The sequence below is a fragment of the Phyllobates terribilis genome, unplaced genomic scaffold (assembly GCF_046119375.1).
Source record: "Phyllobates terribilis strain yellow unplaced genomic scaffold, ASM4611937v1 Scaffold_1__5_contigs__length_1240528914, whole genome shotgun sequence".
NCBI classification, from domain to species: Eukaryota; Metazoa; Chordata; class Amphibia; order Anura; family Dendrobatidae; genus Phyllobates; species Phyllobates terribilis.
The window spans coordinates 203595847-203615796 of NW_027362761.1; the positions used below are offsets into that span (position 1 = coordinate 203595847).

General features: G+C 38.5%; 1 protein-coding gene across 6 annotated transcripts in view; it reads left to right on the forward strand.

Moving 5' to 3' along the window:
* Positions 1 to 1382: 1382 nt before the first annotated feature.
* NTRK2 (neurotrophic receptor tyrosine kinase 2) overlaps positions 1383 to 19950 on the forward strand; it is a 379702-nt gene continuing 361134 nt past the window's right edge. Inside the window, exons 1-3 of one of the 6 annotated variants that reach the window (XM_073670937.1) lie at positions 1383 to 1783; positions 2664 to 3170; positions 18269 to 18343. In XM_073670937.1, coding sequence (XP_073527038.1) covers positions 2962 to 3170; positions 18269 to 18343 — 284 coding nt within the window. In that variant the 5' untranslated portion in view covers positions 1383 to 1783; positions 2664 to 2961. Of the gene's footprint in view, positions 1784 to 2008; positions 2030 to 2663; positions 3171 to 18268; positions 18344 to 19950 lie in introns of those variants that run through there. The other 5 variants (XM_073670934.1, XM_073670935.1, XM_073670939.1 and 2 more) reach the window with 5 other exon arrangements.

Here is a 19950-nt window from a genome sequence, read left to right on the forward strand (position 1 = left end):
CAACTGAAAATATGTCTTATATTCTAGGTTCTTCAAAGTATCCACCTTTTGCTTTGATGACTGCTTTGCACACTCTTGGCATTCTCTTGATGAGCTTCAAGAGGTAGTCACCGGAAATGGTTTTCACTTCACAGGTGTGCCCTGTCAGGTTTAATAAGTGGGATTTCTTGCCTTATAAATGGGGTTGGGACCATCAGTTGTGTTGTGCAGACGTCAGGTGGATACACAGCTGATAGTCCTACTGAATAGACTGTTAGCTGCTTTTTTCTTGCCATAATACAAATTCTAAGTAAAGAAAAACGAGTGGCCATCATTACTTTAAGAAATGAAGGTCAGTCAGTGTCCAAACTTTTGGTCTGTACTGTATATGTATGTATGTATATATATATTTATATATCACTTTGGGGATCTGTTTTATATAAATAATGATTAATAAACATGTTTTAAAGGGATAGTTTATTTTGGAAGCCTGCATCCAGCCTTCCAAGAAACTGATATAGCTAAAGAAGGGTTGAATATAGTTTTTCATAACTTGTCAGGAAGTTCTTCGTTCACTGCTGTATTATTTTATGAGAAACACTTGAAAATTTGTATCAAATTCTAAAAATAAAAAATCTGTATACCAAACAGCCAATCATACTGGCTTCCGTCATCCTTGTAGTGCAGTAACTCTTTCTACCACAAGAGGTCAGCAGAGCTCTCCTGACAGCCCCCAGCATCCTTCCTATCAATGCGGTAAATTTTTCTGTTCCTTTTAAATTACTGCGGAAAAAAAAAATAAAGCCACAAATGAAAAGCCTTATTCCCAGACACATTCTAACGCTCTAATCATCAATGTGTGATGGGATGTGCATGCATTCATCTGATCCATCTACCTATGATGCAGGCTACATGAGTAAGAGCATCCATGGCTTCACATCTGACATGTCAGGAACATTTTCTGAGCACTGATCACATGCTGAGCACTTCAAGCCCTTTAAATCATAAATGAATGATTATGAAATATACATGATTTAGTAGCTGGATGCCTCTGATGGGGCTATTTCTGTGAGATCAATGTAAATGCCCATGCAGTGTGCAGCTCCTAATGTGCATATTAATAGCAGCAGGTAATTATCATGGTAAACAGCAGTGGGTTTCTGCATTCCGATCACGTCCCCTGTAATGGCTTGTGTAGGTGTAGTTGGATCCCTTGCAGCACATGAGCAGAGCATGGATCCCATATAGCAGGCTAGTATAAGGTAGGAGCACACTGCACTAATGTGCACATGTATGTGTGCAGAGCATCATTGTGTCTTGGTGAAGACAAACCCCCACTGGTCTCCCCTCTTGTTGCTTTGTCTTGCTCCTTTGGGCTCTAGGAGAATTAGCCTGAGTCACTGCTCACGTCACTTGTTCTTCCCCAGCTATTGGCATGGGGATGGGAGGGAGAAGCACTACTTATTATTAGCACTGGAGAGACAGTGTGTAAAAAGCTGAGGCTGGATCCCTTGCACGAGCAATCTGTCCATCTCTGTAGCCAGCTCTCATCAGCTGGAATCACTGCAGGTAGGAGCTTCCCCCCATGCACTGCTCTCCTCATTTCTGATGGTGCTGATCATCTGGTGACTGTGGATTGCACAGAAGTGTTGGGCAGGACTGATCTGCAGGCAGCAGCTAGTGGCTGATCACACAAGAGCTGCTGGATAGGAAAGCATAGTGGAGCTGAGTGGTACTGGCTGGCATACATCAGCATGTATAGAAGCAGCAGATGAGTGATGCTATGGAGAAGCTGGGAAATATGGTGAGTGTATTTCTACAGTAAAGACTGGACCAGTGAATAATGCTCTATGTGTGATGATGAGTCAGAGATGTACTTTAATCTGATGATTATGAATGCAGTAGATTGCAATCTGCGGGCTTATCTTGATGGTGATGTATATGGGGGAGGGAGTTAGATTGGCAGCTGCTTGCTTACCCTGATTAATATGTATAGGGGGTATATGTACAGTATGTTGGTGATAGGTTGCTAGTAGCTAATTCTTCTTGGGTAGGTATTAGATCTGGCATGGCTTGTAGATTGCTGGTTTGGTAGGCATTAGATCTGGCATGGCTTGCAGATTGCTGGTTGGGTAAGTATTAGATCTGGCATGGCTTGTAAATTGATGGTTGGGTAGGTATTAGATCTGGCATGGGTTGTAGATTGCTGGTTGGGTAGGTATTAGATCTGGCATGGTTGTAGATTGTTGGTTGGATAGGTATTAAATCTGGCATGGCTTGTAGGTTGCTGGCTGGGTAGGTATTATATTTGGCATGGTTGTAGATTGTTGGTTGGATAGGTATTAAATCTGGCATGGCTTGTAGGTTGCTGGTTGGATTGGTATTAGATCTGGCATGGCTTGCAGATTGCTGGTTGGGTAGGTATTAGATCTGGCATGTCTTGCAGATTGTTGGTTGGATAGGTATTAAATCTGGCATGGCTTGTAGGTTGCTTGTTGGATTGGTATTAGATCTGGCATGGCATGCAGATTGCTAGCTGCTTGGTCTATGCTGATGTAGGTATTTGGGAAGCCTGGTGATCTACCTATATCAGATTGCTGGTTCATCCTGATAGGTATACCTATGGCTTGTTAGATATGAGCAGATCAGATGTGTCCGTCCTTATCTGTGTCTTTTTCTTCCAGAGGGAGCTATAGAGGAAGCTTGTAAAGCACATTAGCATCAGCAGCATCGTCTGTACTGGACCATTACCACAGAAGAAGCAGCATCGGCGGAGGCCGGTAGACCCTCCATCCATTGCATGTACCGGTTCAGCCGGCTCTAAGGATGCTTCACATCACCTAGCACCAAGGCTGCTCCTGAGGATTATGCCCCCCAGTACCCTATAAAGACTGCGTGTTATCAGGAGCTCCTGCATCCAGCACTGGGGGTATAGGGGATTTGCCTGCTCTTCTATAGGGTCGGTGGGAGCTAGAAGCTATCATGGGCCTTTGGAAAGGGGGGCATGGACCCATCGTGATGCCAATGTGGTGCTACACCTGCTGGATTTTCCTTGGGTTATTTTGGAGGGCACTGGCCTGTCCTGATTCCTGCACTTGTAATTCCACCAGGATCTCCTGTGATAAGGCTCCAGGGATCGGAGCTTTCCCAGTGCTGAAGAACATCTCCCATGCTGCCAACATAACTGAAATGTATGTACCTGCTTGCCTACTATACATGTGAATATATATATAAAGTCCAAAGTTTATAGACTTGATTTCCATGCTATGTTATGACTCCCTCTAGTGCAGTGAGATATCATCCAGGCATGGGGAGTGGGTGTTGGTGGAAAGCTTTAAAAGGCTGACTGTGATTTCATTTGACTTGACTCCTTACTGATATGGCTTTAAGACCATTTAGATAATAAATCTCAATTGCTTGATAGTCCAATTCCCTAGGCAGAGATCTGATGACAGGACTCTCAGTGGCTGGTGCACCTGATGCTGCAGCTCGAGCATAGAGCTCTATACTCTTAATGACTGGTTGACTTGATGCTGCTAAAATTTAGGCTTCAGCTTTATTTTACCTGCTCTAAACAGTTGCACTACTGTATATACCTACCTCGTGGGCTCTACTGTATCCTGTAGTTCATGGATTCACAAAAGCACCTGGTTAAACAGTATGATTATACCATTCATGGTACTAAATCAGTGCAGAAATGTATTTACTTTCATACAATTCCTATGTGGAGCTATGCAAGGCAACACTAACATCAGTAGAACTTACAGGAAGAAATACCTACATTAGATATTGCATTGTTAGAGCTGGACCTGGAAGTATGAAGCCCAGTACAGTTATACCCCCTCCTGTTCAGGTAGGAACTAGTTAGTGTTTGCTCATCCCTTTTCACACCATGGCTGTAGCCTCATCTAAACATTTACAAATGTTTCCACTGGAAAGCTTCTAGGTTCATTTATGTACCCACTAGTATATATCTCACTGATAGATCAATTACCTCTGTTTCACTGTATATCCTTCTGATTACTGTTAATAGTATTATTATCCAGAACATCAGCGCCTGATTGCAGCAAAAAATCAATAGGCTCCAGACAGAAAGAAATAGTCAAATCCACTGCAGAAATGCAAGTCTGGTTAACTGGATATATCATGTTTCTGTGCAAATACATTGCAGAACATCAGTACTTTGCACTCTACCTGCTGCCTAATGCAGGGGAGTCACAACCCCTGTCATCCTGCCTTGGTGCTGCATGTGTGGGGCTGTGAGTGGTAGTAGATGATGTGATTTACTCCTCCACATACTGAGCCCATATAAGGCTTCTCCTTCCTCTCTGTCTCCCACTTGCTGTATGGCACCTATTTATTTGATGACACCTTAGCAAACTGGTGCGTCAAAGAATACTGGCTAGTTCACTTCTTTTTTATGATCATTATTATTATTATTATTATGCAGACCTCTTCTCACCTACAGTTCACTTCCTTTTAGATATAAATTAAATAGTAAAATAAAATGTAGGTGGCTTCTATGATACTAGTATATGCCAAGCATCACTATGTGTGATGACTCTGGTATCTGCTCAATGGCATCTGTAGATCTGGTTAGACCTGGGGCATAGTACTAGTGCATTGCTAGCATGCTGGTATTTGAGGGAGGGGGGGTAGCTTAATATGCTGATGAATAGTTAATTCAAGGTTTGATAAATCAGCCTCTCTGAGTTTTGCTTGGCATACAGTGCTAACATTGCATTTTGGCCAGAGGTGCAGCGAGAAGAAGTGCAGAGGCTGCAGTTGCACCCAGGTGCTGGAGCCTCCTAAGGATCAGTACCTGTGATAGGTGGGAGACTCTGATACAGATTTTGCAGCTTTGGGGCCTAGGAGCTTCTTCTAAATGTAACATTCTGGCCTAGAAGCTTAAAGTTCCACTTCTGATATTAGTAAATAAGTAATCATGTTTACTAACAATATTACTCCAGCAGTAAAATGTGAATGCTGCCTGCCCTTACTTAAATGATCTGAATAGAAGGTGGGGCGCCCTTGTATGGGAACCTCCTAACCAAGGTGTGTTCCTCTAGTACACCCATACAGCTATTGTCTGGCATGTCATTCATACAGGAAAGCGGAAGATAAAGTGAGGCGAATTTCACCAAGTTTTCTGTATGTTCAGAATACCTACAAGATGTATAATTACACCAGCATGTCTCCTAAATAATAGGACAGCGGGGTGAAGCCAGCCGGGTCATTATCTGCACATTGCATGCTTACCTGACATTATATTTCGAGGATAATACACAATATTCAAGGTGTGGTCTAATATTACAGGCCATTATTAAATGTGTGTTCACTTAACAACTTCAAGTACTGTTTAAATCAGTGAAGTCCAGGGCTAAACTGTTAAATGATTGCTGTAGTCTTCCTTATTCACTGTTCTTAATGATATTGGACTGGAAATCATAAAATCCACACTGTGCGTGCAGTGATAATAGTCAGTGCGCGGAATATTACAGATATTTAATGGCCCTCTTTATGAGGATATTCCCTGGCTCTGTAGTTTTGTCCATGAAACATTGAATATTTTATTATATTACTGTTTTTTTTGAGCGACAATAAACCTGCAAATCTGCTTAAAAGTTTGCACAGTAGGTGTGATGCACACAGGGGATGTTTGTACTGTGAGATGTTAGCTATGGGTTGTGTGATCTGGTAGTGGTGTTTTGTAGAAATTTCTCTCCATTGACTTCAGTGGGGAAAATGCAGTGTATTGTATGTATGTGTGTATGTGTATGTGTGTGGGTGTGTGTGTGTGTGTGTGTGTGTGTGTATGTGTATATATATATTTCAATCAGCAAACTAATAATGACAGACTAGTACAGAAGGGAGAGGGCCCAGCCCTTGCTGGCGTACAGTCTACAGAATCATGTTATGCATTTTTGTGTGTGATGTCACAATTTCCTAAAATGTACAAAAAAACAATATTTCAAGACTATTTCATAGTAATTAAAAGTTGCAAATGTAATCATTTTACTCTGAATATATAGTAGCTAAAGTAGTATTGTTATGTACATTATCTATCATCTGTCTATCTACTATATCATCTACTCTCTTATATTCGATTTAATCTATATATAATTTATCTATCGGCCTATTATATTTATATATACTATATATATTATCTTTCTATCTATCTATTATATTTCTATATATTTTATCTATCTATCATATTTTTATATACTATCTATCTATCTGTCTGTCTGTCTGTCTATCATATTTCTACGTATTATCTATCTACCATATTTCAATATATTATCTATCTAATTATCTATCTATCTATCACATATCTATCTATTATTTATCTATCTACAGTATCTATCTATCTATCTATCTATCTATCTATATATCTATCTATCTATCTATCTATCGCTATCTATCTATCTATCCTCTTTCTACATATTATTTCTCTATCCATCTATCTTCTATATCATCTATTCTCTCATATTCTATTTATGTATCTAGTATGGGTACTAATGTCACTAACATGCTCACTTGTCGAGGCTAATGCTGTGACTGTGACAGCTCAATGGCACAATGACAATGGGGGTTGATTCCTTCCCTTCTTTTGGAAATTATTGCACAATTGCAAATGGATTTTTCAACATGCTGGGGAATAATTAGCTCTTCAGATGATTAGAAGCATGTTATATTCCCGTAAACGGCCTACTTTTTGTCCTATCACATTGGAGAGTTATCAACTACTATAAACCTAAATGCAAAATAACCACCGGAAATTAAAAAAAAAAAACAACAATATACATTTTTCACAATAATAGGTGACGATTTTATATATTTGCGAGTTTTTTCTAATAAAACAGAATCTTGTCATCACATGTTTTCTGTAGGGATGATTGGTGACCTTTCCACCCACATTCTCAAGTGCTGCCCTCCACCACGTCTATAAACCGTGAGATGTCTAGTATTTGTCCATAGATTGCGATTAATCTTGAGAATGTATCTTCCTTTATAAAGGATATCTGAAGTGAGACTTGGCTTTATACCTTATGTTAGTGATTTCAGTATGTAATTGCACCCTAAATAGGTATACACTTGAAAAGAAAATCAACATTTTCAAATCATATGATTGAAATAAATGTAGATATTTTGCAATATTTGGGGTAATATGATCTATAACAATATTAAAAGTAACATTGTTAACAAACTAAAGTGCAGGGCAGCCTTAACATATAAAAGAACTAGCTGAACAAATCTTCTAAAATCCATATTTTATTGGGTCATGCAAAAAATATTAAAAGTCCACCTTGGAGAGGAACAGCAAACGCGTTTCGAACTATAAGTTCTTAATCATTGTATCAATGCAATCAATGCAATGATTAAGAACTTATAGTTCAAAATGCGTTTGCTGTTCCTCTCCAAGGTGGACTTTTAATATTTTTTGCATGACCCAATAAAATATGGATTTTAGAAGATTTGTTCAGCTGGATCTCCCTGGTTCCTCATTGTTCGTCTGGTAGCACTCCTGGCTCCGTGCTGTTGATCTTCTAGGTGGGTGAGCTGATTTTTCCCTTTCTTTTTCTGCCATATAAAAGAACTGGTATGGCTTTACATGCAATGTACTAGTGTAAATCATCTGCTTATAGTTTATGCTTTTGCCTATACGTAATGGGTGTTTCTATTTAAAGTGAGAGTGGTTTACATGGAAATACATCAATTATGTTTTACATCTAGATACAGTGGGAAATATGTATACATTTAAATTAGTTAAAAATAACACCCATAGAACAATAAACGGGATATACATAACCTAGTACTACCGGCTTCATCTTTATTTCCATTAGGATAAAATAAATTGAATCAGAAATGATTTTAGGTTGATTTTGCTCTTTATAGTTGAAAACTCCACAGTACAGAGAAAACACGTGATAGTTATTCATGTTGTACACCATTTGGGATCTATAGCTGGAAACTAATGATTAAAAACTCAGATATTCTATGCCTAATAACTAACAATATGTGCATACTGCGTGTTTAGTAAAATCTAATCATGAAAAACGAAGCAAAAATATAAAAAAAAATGTTCCTCAAAAACTTATTTGCTAGTTAATGCAGAATCCTAGCTAGGCTCTCCTCCTCCCAAGTGTCAATCTCCTGTCCTAGCTCAGTATCGGTATAGCCTGGCTGGGGAGGAGATGGTTGGTGGCACCAAATACTCAAGAAACATGCTCCACCAGATCTTCTAGCCACTAATCAGGATAATCTACCAAAAATAACAAGCTACATCTGTTTGCATCCTATACAAGATTTGTTAGCAGAGAATGCTGATTATTTCAATTACTTCTTCTATATATTGTATGTGTTACATGCTTGGTCATTTTTACCATTGAATTGCATGCACATTCAATCTGCATTTCCCAGCATATGTTTGTATTACTACATTGACTTATTCCTGATTGTTAGCTGGACTTTCAGGACATTAAATAGATTTTATTTGCTGCAGATAAATAGCCATTGGATATTATTATTATTATTAGTAGTAGTAGTAGTAATAGTAGTAGTAGTATTAGTAGTAATAGTATGAATATTATAATAATATTCTACCATCAGTTAGTTTTATGAAAATACCTTATTGAACTAAATGTGAACCCACACACCAATATCCACTATAAGATCTGAAGCATAGCTCAGTATTACTGAGGCTGAGTAGAGATGAGCCAACTCAAACTTAAAAGTTCCGAGCTGATACCGGACAGTTAGTGTCCGATGCTAACTACCGAACACAGACTTGTCCCGGAAGTCTTTTACAATGTTCGGCGTTTCGGGAGAAGAGAGAGAGATATATATTTTATTCCAGATCCAAAGTCCGTGTCTCCATTGTTTTCAATGGGGTTCGGGCTCTGAATCAAGTTCAGGTACAGTTCTGGTACCCAGACCAAACTTTGGAGTAAAGTTCGGGTCAGGTACCAGAACCCAAACTTCCACGGGTCTGCTCATCCCTAATGCTGAGCATTCATTCAGGAGAGAGAAAGCAATTCCTAGTCTAATGTTGTGATAGATACAAGCCCCGGTTTTCCATTGCATTTGGTTTTATACCACTGCTATATTCATATTCAGAATCTGATTATTAGACAGTGAGGGTTTTACAGTAAGGCAACGTGGAGCTGCTATTGCCCTACTATAGCAGCTTCATTAGGTATTAGTTAGCCTTAGGGCCTGTGCACACAGTGCAGATTTGTCCCATTTTTGTCCCATTTTTTTCTGCACACATTTGTCACAAAACCTGAAGGGTTTCCTGATGCCAGCCAAGTGCATGAGAATCCTGAAGTCTCCTGCTCACGTTTCTTATTTGTGACTTGCAGATTTGGTGCAGATATAAATCTACAACAGGTCAATTCTTCTTTTTGCTGCAGATTTCACCCATACTAATGAGTGGGGGAAAATCTGCAACAAAAACGCTTGTAAAAAAACGCAACAAAAACGCACCTATTTAACGCTTTACCTTCCAAGAGGTACAGAAATGGTGCAGAAATTTCTACACCAAATAAGTAATATGTGCACATACCCTTAGGCTGTGTTCACATTACCTTCAGTGCTCTACTTTGGTTAATATTGGAGTTATTACAGATCTTTTATATGAAGTTGATCTGATTAATCCTAATGACACAATTCTAGTAGAAGTGTTAGCAAAGTTGAAGTTGAAATTGACTTAATTACTGGTACTATTAATATTATTTTTCTTTAGGCTCCGTCTGATACTCAGCATTAGGACTCATTCACACGTCAGATTTTCTCACACAAGTGCTATCCATGCTTTTTACGTTTAGCACTCGCGCCTATGATAGTCTATGGGGCTGTGCACATGTTTGATGTGGTTCGCTGCAGATCCCTGCATCCCCATGAGCTTCTTTTTCCTTCAAGAATATTCATATTCTTTATATCATTAAAATAATCTACAATCTGTAAAGTGCTGTATATTGTACGCTTTCTGGGGTTTCTCTATATGCCAATTGAGAATATGTTTGATTTGTTTTCAGTTTTTATGTATCACTTGCTTTAAATGGTGTTTCCTTGTATAGAGTTCTGTATTTTTCGGCTTCCGTCCAGCTTTGGGATGTACTGTATATATTTACATTATATTGTTATTATGTGTTTATATGGTCTGGCTTTTTTTCTATTGCATATCGGGGAGATATTGCTCTCCCTTTATGACCCATAAAAATGTTAATAAAGCACATTGTTTAGAAGGATTGCCCTGTATACACAAGCATACATGTAGTAAGAAGTGTAAATGAATCAGAATGGAAACATCTCGCTTGGGAAAAAAAACAGTGCACCTTCTGTCAGACATTTAGCGCCTATGAAGCTCTGCAGCATTGTGCCTGATAATGGAAATACAAAACTATACACTGCATTTACTGCCTTAAATATTAGTCTCCTTATTTGCCATTCTCAAAACTTCTTGAATATAATAAGCATGTGGCTTTCTCACCTGCTTTCATTGCAGCCTTAGGTTGAAATAAAGACACCCTTTAAAGAGGACTTTTCACTGGATTTTTTAATTTAAACTGAATGCCTCTTCTAATTGCTTTGTTCCACTGATTTTGGAACAGGTTTTCTTTTTCTTTTATGCACCTCCTCTCCAAAGCTTCGTCCCCCGGAAATAAGGATGGAAATTTCCCCTTCAACTATCTGGGCGTACACCGCAGAACTTTTCTGTGGGCGTTTGCTTTTTCTCCTCTAACACTGGCCAATCAGACAATAGCTGTTATCACAGAGAAGTTTTGTGGTGTACGCCCAATTGGTTGAATCGAAAATTTGAACCTTTATTACAGGTGGTGGTGGGGGGAGGATAACTTTGGAATGGAAGGGCGTAGAAGAAAAAGAATAACTGTTCCAAAATCAGCAAAGCAGCCACACTTGGAGGAGGTACTCAGATTAAATAAAAAAAAATCCAGTGAAATATCCTCTTGAAATGGCATGGTCGAGTTTGCCATTAACTGGAAGAAAATCCATCCCGATCTCTCCTTATAAATGGCAATCAATATTCTAAATTAACACCAAAAACCCTATACTGTATATTGTGTTTTGCGAGAGCAACGTCTAGTCTAGGTTTTGTGTCCTGTTCCTTTAAATATCCTTACTGAACTCCATTTAAGACAACGTTCACACTATCAGTATTTGGTCAGCATTTTACATCAGTATTTGTAAGCCAAAACCAGGAGTGGGTGATAAATACAGAAGTGGTGACGAGTTTCTATTATACTTTCCCTCTGATTGTTCGACTTCTGGTTTTGGCTTACAAATACTGATGTAAAATGCTGACCAAATACTGATAGTGTGAACGTGGCTTCATGATGTTATTACAGCAGTAAACTTAGATGACATTGAAATGCTGATTATGTTGGAAACTTACTGAAATGGTGAGTTCTGGCATTTATGTGGCTCTTCATAAGAGAATGGAAATTACATGCAACATTTCAGTTAAATGATAAAAACAGGTTAAGATGATGTGTGACCGACCGCTCCTCCCTGGCTCTATTATTTATTATTTGGGGAAATTTGTGGCCAGCTCTTCGGACATTTGTGTCTACATCTTTTTAGAACTTTTTTATTAATCATGTTTCTTCATGCAATGTCTTCAGTGACTGCCTCTGAACCACTTTTTACCTTTTCACTATACTTTTCTCTGATTGTATAATCATCTGAAGATTAAACTTTTCATGATGGATTTTTTGTAACTTTTATTGACCACAGTAGAATTTCAGCTTTCGGGATTCCACATTCGAAAGTAATTTTTTGGCTTTTTTTTAGCTGCTCTACTCTTTGTAACGTTCCATCAAACTGTTTGTGTAAGATTATACCGGTTTGAAAAGTAGACCATTCTCTGACAACATATATTTGATATGGGCAGTTGGTGTGATATTTGCCAGATATTAAAGATAACTGAGCAATAAGTTTCAGCCTTACAGACCTTCTTGGCGTCCCCCACATAAGAGAAGTATCATTGTAAGTTTCTATATCATGTTTCTGCTGTTGAAGGAGACTTATTCAGAGTTGTTGTCATATTACAACTTTTCTCAAAGTAATTGAGTGGAAGTTAGTTTTATAGATATTTTATTCTTTTTTGCTAATATCATTACTTTGAAAACTGCTATAAGGAAGAATGGCAGGTATCTTTGTTTATCGGCTGCACTGCTTATTTATCAGGTATTTATTTCTGAAAGTCTAAAGTCTGGTTGGCACCAGTTACCAGGTACTATATTTTTGCATTATGTCTTTTCATTGCTGCAAATAATGCACTTGGGTATCAGCTTATCATAATCAATTATGGAATACTCTAACTAACCACACTTCACTAATGCTCTTACCGCCTATGCTTGATCACTCCTTTCACAACAATATAATGCAAAAACCATACTAGTGAGTATGTGCCCTTACACCTATTCATCAGTGGCATTACATGTGCGGCCAGTGGGGTTAGGATCAGGACTAGGGAATGGTTAGGGTTAGGCTTATTGTTAGGGTTAAGTATAGGTCTATAGTAAAGAAAAGTCCAGCTAATTCACCACCAGGTGCAAGGATCAAATGATCTGTGTGTAATGAGCGGAAAATGAAGAAGCATCCAGCTCCCACGATTCAAATAAAATAATAAATGGCTGTGGAGACACGAGGGTCAGTGGGTGCTCTCGTCTGCTGGACCGGCTGTCTTTAGAAAGACCTCATGGACCAGGGCTCAACCCACTGAACGCCAAAACTCCATCCTCATGGGCAGAATACTACTCAGAGAACACAGGGTGAGAGTAAAACTGTGTTGCAATACTTTATTAAATCACCAACAGAAAATAACATATAGAACAGTCCCAGCAAGTACATAAGATGGTGCAAAGTACAGAGTCTCACCCTTCAGCTGGCTCGCTGGGATTAAACAAACTGCGACTTCGGGGCTTCAAGGGCCAACTGCCCCAACCAGTGGCACCCCGCTTTGGAGGGCACCCACAGAGAGGAAGTAGCGGCAAGCTTAGGAAGCTGACAGTTCATTGAGTTATGTGGCAAAGTGACCTGATTGTCCCAACCTAGGTGCTCCAAATGTCTACATAGGCTCAGTGATGGGCAGTGGATCAAATCTGTGTTCCTCTGGTTGGAGTCGGGGTGCCTTGCAGCTGTTCTGTAAACTCTCTTTGCAGAAGGATAGAGGTCCCTTTTTATACCCACATCTATCCTCCATGCCATCATCCACAGGTCAGAGGGAAGGTGGAATGAGGTCAACTCTCATTGTTCGAGTATTCAATCAATCTGCATAGTTTGTCCTTCAGTGTTTCAGGTCAACAAGCTGCATGGACTGATACAATGAGTAGTCAACATATTAGCAAACATCGATTGTTCAGTAACCTTGCGTCCCTGTCCTACAGGGATTGCATCACAATAAGCTGTAGGAGCTGATATAATAGGTAAACAGCAGCCATTCAACAATTCACAAACATCAAATCAATCTACAACAAGAGTCAACATTCAGACTCATATGAACAATAGCTCATGTCCCTGGGCCTACTAAATATGGCATAATTAAGAATAAATGTTGTGTCATCACAATGGCTTTATTGAATAATCCACAAAAATATGAACAAGACAGAGAGTGTAGATATGTAACGCGTTTCAGATTAATTATGATCCGTCTTCATGGGTTCTTCAAGCTTAGAGCTAAGGTTAGGCTTATGCTTAGACTTAGGGATAGGGCTAGTGTGATACATTTTTTACATAAAAAATGTAACAAAAAGGAAAAAAAAATAATTACAATGTAAAAAAAAATAATTTTAAAAATGTAGCAAGAAGAAGAAAAAACTTCAAAGCTCAAACTATAATTACTTCAGTGTTTTCCAACAAATTACAGTACATGTGCTTAAGCAATAAAGGGTTCAATATTGGACTGATGAATGGGATTCAGAGAGTGCTAATGGTTCACAGTCTAGGGGTACAAAACACTTGATTTACTCTGGAACTGGCAATCCACGCTACATCACTTATATTTATATTTTCTATCGAGTTGTGACCAGCCCTTGTGATTTTAGCTATAGTAAAATGTTTATGTAAAGTAGTTAACATATATATACAGGTGCATCTCACTAAATTAGAATATCATCAAAAAGTTAATTTATTTCAGCTCTTCAATACAAAAAGTGAAACTCATATATTATATAGAGTCATTACAAACAGAGTGATCTATTTCAATTGTTTGTTTCTGTTAATGTTGATGATTATGGCTTACAGCCAATGAAAACACAAAAGTCATTTTCTCAGTAAATTAAAATAATTAACAAAAAACACCTACAAAGGCTTCCTAAGCGTTTAAAAAGGTCCCTTAGTCTGTTTCAGTAGGCTCCACAATCATGGAGAAGACTGCTGACTTGACAGATGTCCAGAAGGCAGTCATTGACACACTCCACAAGGTCCCAGAGTTCCAATTTTCATTTGGAAATCAAGGTCCCAGAGTCTGGAGGAAGAGTGGAGAGGCACACAATCCAAGCTGCTTGAGGTCTAGTGTGAAGTTTCCACAATCAGTGATGGTTTGGGGAGCTATGTCATCTGCTGGTGTAGGTCCACTGTGTTTTATCAAGACCAGTGCAGCTGTCTACCAGGAAATTTTAGAGCACTCCATGCTTCCCTCTGCTGACAAGCTTTTTGTAGTTGGAAATTTCATTGTCCAGCAGGCTCCTGTCCACACTGCCAAAAGTACCAATACCTGGTTTGAAAACAACAGTATCACTGTGCTTGATTGGCCAGCAAACTCGCCTGACCTTAACCTCATAGAGAATCTATGGGGTATTGTCAAGAGGAAGAGGAGAAACACCAGACCCAACAATGCAGACGAGTTGAAGGCTGCTATCAAAGCAACTTGGGTTTCCATAACACCTCAGAAGTGCCACAGGCTGATCGCCTCCATGCCACGCCGCATTAATGCAGTAATTGATGCAAAAGGAGCCCCGACCAAGTATTGAGTGCATTTACTGAACATACATTTCAGTAGGCCAACATTTCGGATTCTAAAAACATTTTTCAAGCTGTTGTTATGAAGTATTCTAATTTACTGAGATAATGACTTTTGTGTTTTCATTGGCTGTAAGCCATAATATCAACATTAACAGAAATAAACACTTGAAATAGATCACTCTGTTTGTAATGACTCTATATAATATATGAGTTTCACTTTTTGTATTGAAGAACTGAAATAAATTAACTTTTTGATGATATTCTAATTTAGTGAGATGCACCTGTATACTGAGAGAAAATGTTTACAGTCCTTCTCGTTCTGCCTGCCGTATAATATTACTTGTAGGAAATATATATAATAAGAGGCTATGTGCGAACGTTCAGGATTTGATTGCAGAAATTTCTGCACGGTTTCTGTATCTCTTGGCAGCAAAAACGCAGCAGCAAAAATGTGCATTTTGTTGTGTTTTTGAAGCATTTTTTGATGCGTTATTGTTCAGAAATGAATGCTTTTTGGAGCTAAATAAAGATATTTGAAAAAAGAAACGTGGGACATCGGTTTAACCCTTGGATTATCGTCGGAACTGGGGTGAGTATATTGGTTAATTTAAATGATTAAAGACTGTGTCTGTTGTATTTCAAATAAATAGTTTTACTCTCAGTGTGTGTGTTTATTTAACTCTTTATTACCACGTTTACAGGTTTGTTTAGTAATGAGGGTGTCTGACACCTCTTGATCACTAAACAAAGGGCTTGGTGTCAGCGACATCAAATCCCATAAACCCTAATCTCATTAGCCCTAATTACCATTCATGTAATTTCTGGAGCAGTTGAGAGCTGCTATTTTTAGCTTAGGAAGGGCCATTAGGCCAACATGTTCCCTGGCTATTAATGTTTGATTAGCCCCTATGTCCCCATGATCAGTAACTAGCAGTGCTTTGGACGCAGTATAGTCTCGCTGCGTCCAAAACGCTGTGTTCTAATGCCGCACTTGTGTTCTCAGTACATGCAAATCCACCTCATGTAATGAACTTTGACCACTAGTATGAATTAAATGCGGTAAATCCGCATGGTTCAATGAACACATGCAGATTTACCTGTGTTCAATAGAACGCAGTGTTTTGGACCCAGCAAAAATATGCTGCATCCAAAGTGCTGCTATGTCCGGATCGTGAGCACATAGCCTAAAATGTAAAAAATATAGCGTGCGCGCCCGGATCATTTGATATTACTAGCCGGGGAAGGGGCTATTAGCCAAAATTGTTCCCTAGCTATTAATAACAGCCCACAGCTGTTTGCTTAGCCTTTACTGGCTAGTTTACAGGGAGACCCCACAAAAAAATTGATGTAGGGTCCACCTTTAAAATTTAACCAGCAAAGGCTAGGCAGACAGCTGCGGGCTGGTATTAATAGCCAGGGAAGGGGCCATGGAGTCTCTGCTCTTCCCACTTGCCCAGGTACGCTGGCAAGTGCGGTAATAGGGTTGGAGTTCATGTCAGCCTTGTATTGGCAGCTGGCATGAAGCCCAAGTTAGCAATGGAGGGTGCCTTTAAGATGCCCCATTACTAACTCTGCAGTAAAGTTTTTGAAATAAAGACATGGCCAGAATAAAGTCTTTTATTTTAAATAAAATTCCACACGGTTTTAATCATTTATTCAAAAATAAAAAATATTGTATACTCACCTAACACCCATTCCATTTGAAGCCATTGTCACCTGTAAGGAACCAAAAATAAAAAACAACCATATCCCTCACCTGTCCGCCGTGATGACATAATCCAGTGTCCCACAACGATCTGGGATACTTCTACAGCAGTCACACCAGCAATCACAGGACAGAACTGTATACACTCACAGTTTATAGCTGCTGGGACTGAGGTCATTGGAGTTCATCAGCTGACGAGCTCCGGTGACCTCACTTACTGCATCAGTTTTGCAAGGTACAGCGGACAGGTGAATATAAGGTGTTTTTTATTTTAATTGCAATTTATTTTAACTTTTATTTTTTTTACACTGCACACAGACGCCGGCTGAGGAGACTACTTCTCCCCTCAGCCGCGCCTGCTCCCAGTATTATTTAGCAGGAGCGGCCATAGGATGATAGGAGGAGTAGTCTCCCACGGACAATTCTTTGTGCGTTTTTGCCGCGTTTTTGACTCATTGACTTGAATTGAGTCAATCAAATATGCAGTAAACATCTGCAGCAAATCCGCAAATATTTTTATACCTGCGTTTTTGCTGTGGATTTGACTGACTCAGTTGAAGTCAATGGGTGAAAAACGCTGCAGTAATGCACAAAGAATTGACATGCTGCAGATTTAAACACAATGACAATCCTGACAGGAAAATTCCTGATCATGTGCATAGAACTTCAGGATTGTCATTGCATTGGCTGGCACGTGGATTACCTAGCGTTTTTGGCCCAATTCCGCATGAAAAAACGCACCAAAGACGCACCGTGTGCACATAGCCTTATGGTGGTTTCTACATGTTGTTCCCCAATTATGTTTTCAGTAGAAGCATTCTAAGAATATTTCTATAACTTCTTTATATAAACACCCCACCACCTGCGATTATCTCGACTGAAGTACTTTTGACACAATTGTAATAAAATACTTGTAAATACAATTATTAGAACACAGTATTCATTTCAGTTTCAGCAACTTAAGCTCTGTTCACACGTGTCTTGCGGTTTTCTTTTATGATGGAAGCCACGATGCATAATCAGATCCGACACGTGATGGTGCCAAACTGACCCCATTGACCTAAATTATGATTGGGCTGTTGTGATTTCTGGTAGTAGAACTGCAATAATAGTTCTGCGTGCAGCATTTTTCTTCCTGTCCAATTAGATAGAATTTGCAACAAAGATCCTAGACTAGAATTAATCTAATTAACTGTATGTATGAATTTTATTTAAAAAAAAAGTCTTTTGAATAGAAAAATTTTTGTGTAATGAATCTGGACTTGTCATTTGGCTCATTTTGTGATGTAAAGTGTGTTATCTATTTTCTGTATAACTATAAGTGCAATAGTCTTTCCTGTATGTGGAAGAAGAAGCAATATACCTAATTCAATCTGCTACATTTGAACATTATTTTGAAAGTGATGACATACATATTGTATGTTTTAATAACCAGATATATCCCTTCCCTAGGATAATTCTTCCTGTGATTGGTTCTGCTTTGGTTATTACTCTGATACTGTTAATAATTAGTAATGAGTGAATATGATTGATTCTGAGTATGTTTAGACAGATTAAAACACAGTCAATTAACTTGTTTCTCTTTTTTGTTTTTAGTTACATTGGAAATCAGCGGTTATTTGCCTCAATCAACGAAGACGATGTGAAGATTTATACTGGACTCAGAAACCTGTAAGTATTGATTTTCTTCTCTAAATATTGGTGTAGAGTGTACATGTAGCTGGCCGAGTGTATGGAGGATTCAAAGGACCTTTGTTCTGCAGCTTCCTGCCGAACTTTGGGAAGATGATTTGTCACAATGACTAGCACTGGACATTTCATAGAAATAAGATTGTTTAATTTTGGGGTCATTTTAATTCCAGATAATTATTGTTTATAGTGTATTAATAATCTATTCCAAATCTGTTAATCTGTTCATAGAAACAACCTATTATTTCACTACCACTTATGCAGAGCCATAGTAATCTCCAATTATGTGATTACTTTGTATGCCATTTACATACTAATAGGTTAACTTACCTAATAAGACTCCATTCACATGAGCATTTTGATTTTTTTTTTGGAAAGCAACAGATCTAATTCATTCAGGTCTGTCGAAATGAATGACACAAATATTAAAGGCGTTATTCTGGATTAGAAAGTGTGACTCTGGTCCACAGGTCTTGTAGAGTACGAGAGTGGCATTGTTTTGTAAAGAAGCAGACCGTTTTTGTAGTCTTGGACAACCCTAGTAATTTCTTGTTAATCTTTATTGATAAAATAGCAATATTTTATTTAGTTTATGTATTTCCCCTGACCAAATAAAAAACTACATTCTGCAATATGTTTTACATAAATCCCTGCTTCCTCCTATATTGCCTAAATCTTGATATCCTTCCTCCAGACCTCAATTATTTATCCAATATTCACTTCTGTTTTTCCCAATTAATTCTCAGAATGTTCGGGAGCAAAAATGTTTTATACCCGATGCGTTTGAATCGGGCCACCATCTAGTTTGATATAATTGTAAAAGAAAAACATAAGTAAAACATATAGAGCCAGTGTTCAAGAGTTTTTCACTCGAAATGCGTATGGTATATTTTATACACACCACCCCATAATATTTGCTTTGTAGTCTGAGATGTCCGTTTTTTGTCTTTTCTACAAGTTTTTAAAAGGATTTGCCAATAAAGATTGTTGAATTTTAATTAATTGCCTGGTGTGTTGAGCTGGATCCATCTTTACTTCCTCATAGATGCATAAATACAGTGCTGTGAAAAAATGTTTGCCCCTTCCTGATTTCTTATTCTTTTGCATGATTGTCACACTTAAATGTTACAGATCACAAAACTAATTTTAATATTAGACAAAGATAACACAGATAAACACAAAATGCAGTTTTAAATTAAGGTCTTTATTATTAAGGGAAAAAGAAATCCAAACCTACAGGGTCCTGTATGAAAAAGTCATTGCCCCCTGAACCTAATAACTGGTTGGGCCACACTTAGCAGCAACAACTGCAATCAAGCGTTTGCGATAACTGGCAAAAAGTCTTTTACAACGCTCTGGAGGAATTTTGTCCCACTCATCTTTGCAAAATTGTTGTACCTCAGGCACATTGGGGCATTTCCGAGCATAAACCGCCTTTTTAAGGTCATGCCACAGCATCTCAATCGGATTAAGATCAGGACGTTGACTAGGTCACTCAAAAGTCTTAATTTTGTTTTTCTTAAGCCATTCAGAGGTGGACTTGCTGGTGTGTTTTGGATCATTGTCCTGCTGCATAACCCAAGTGAGCT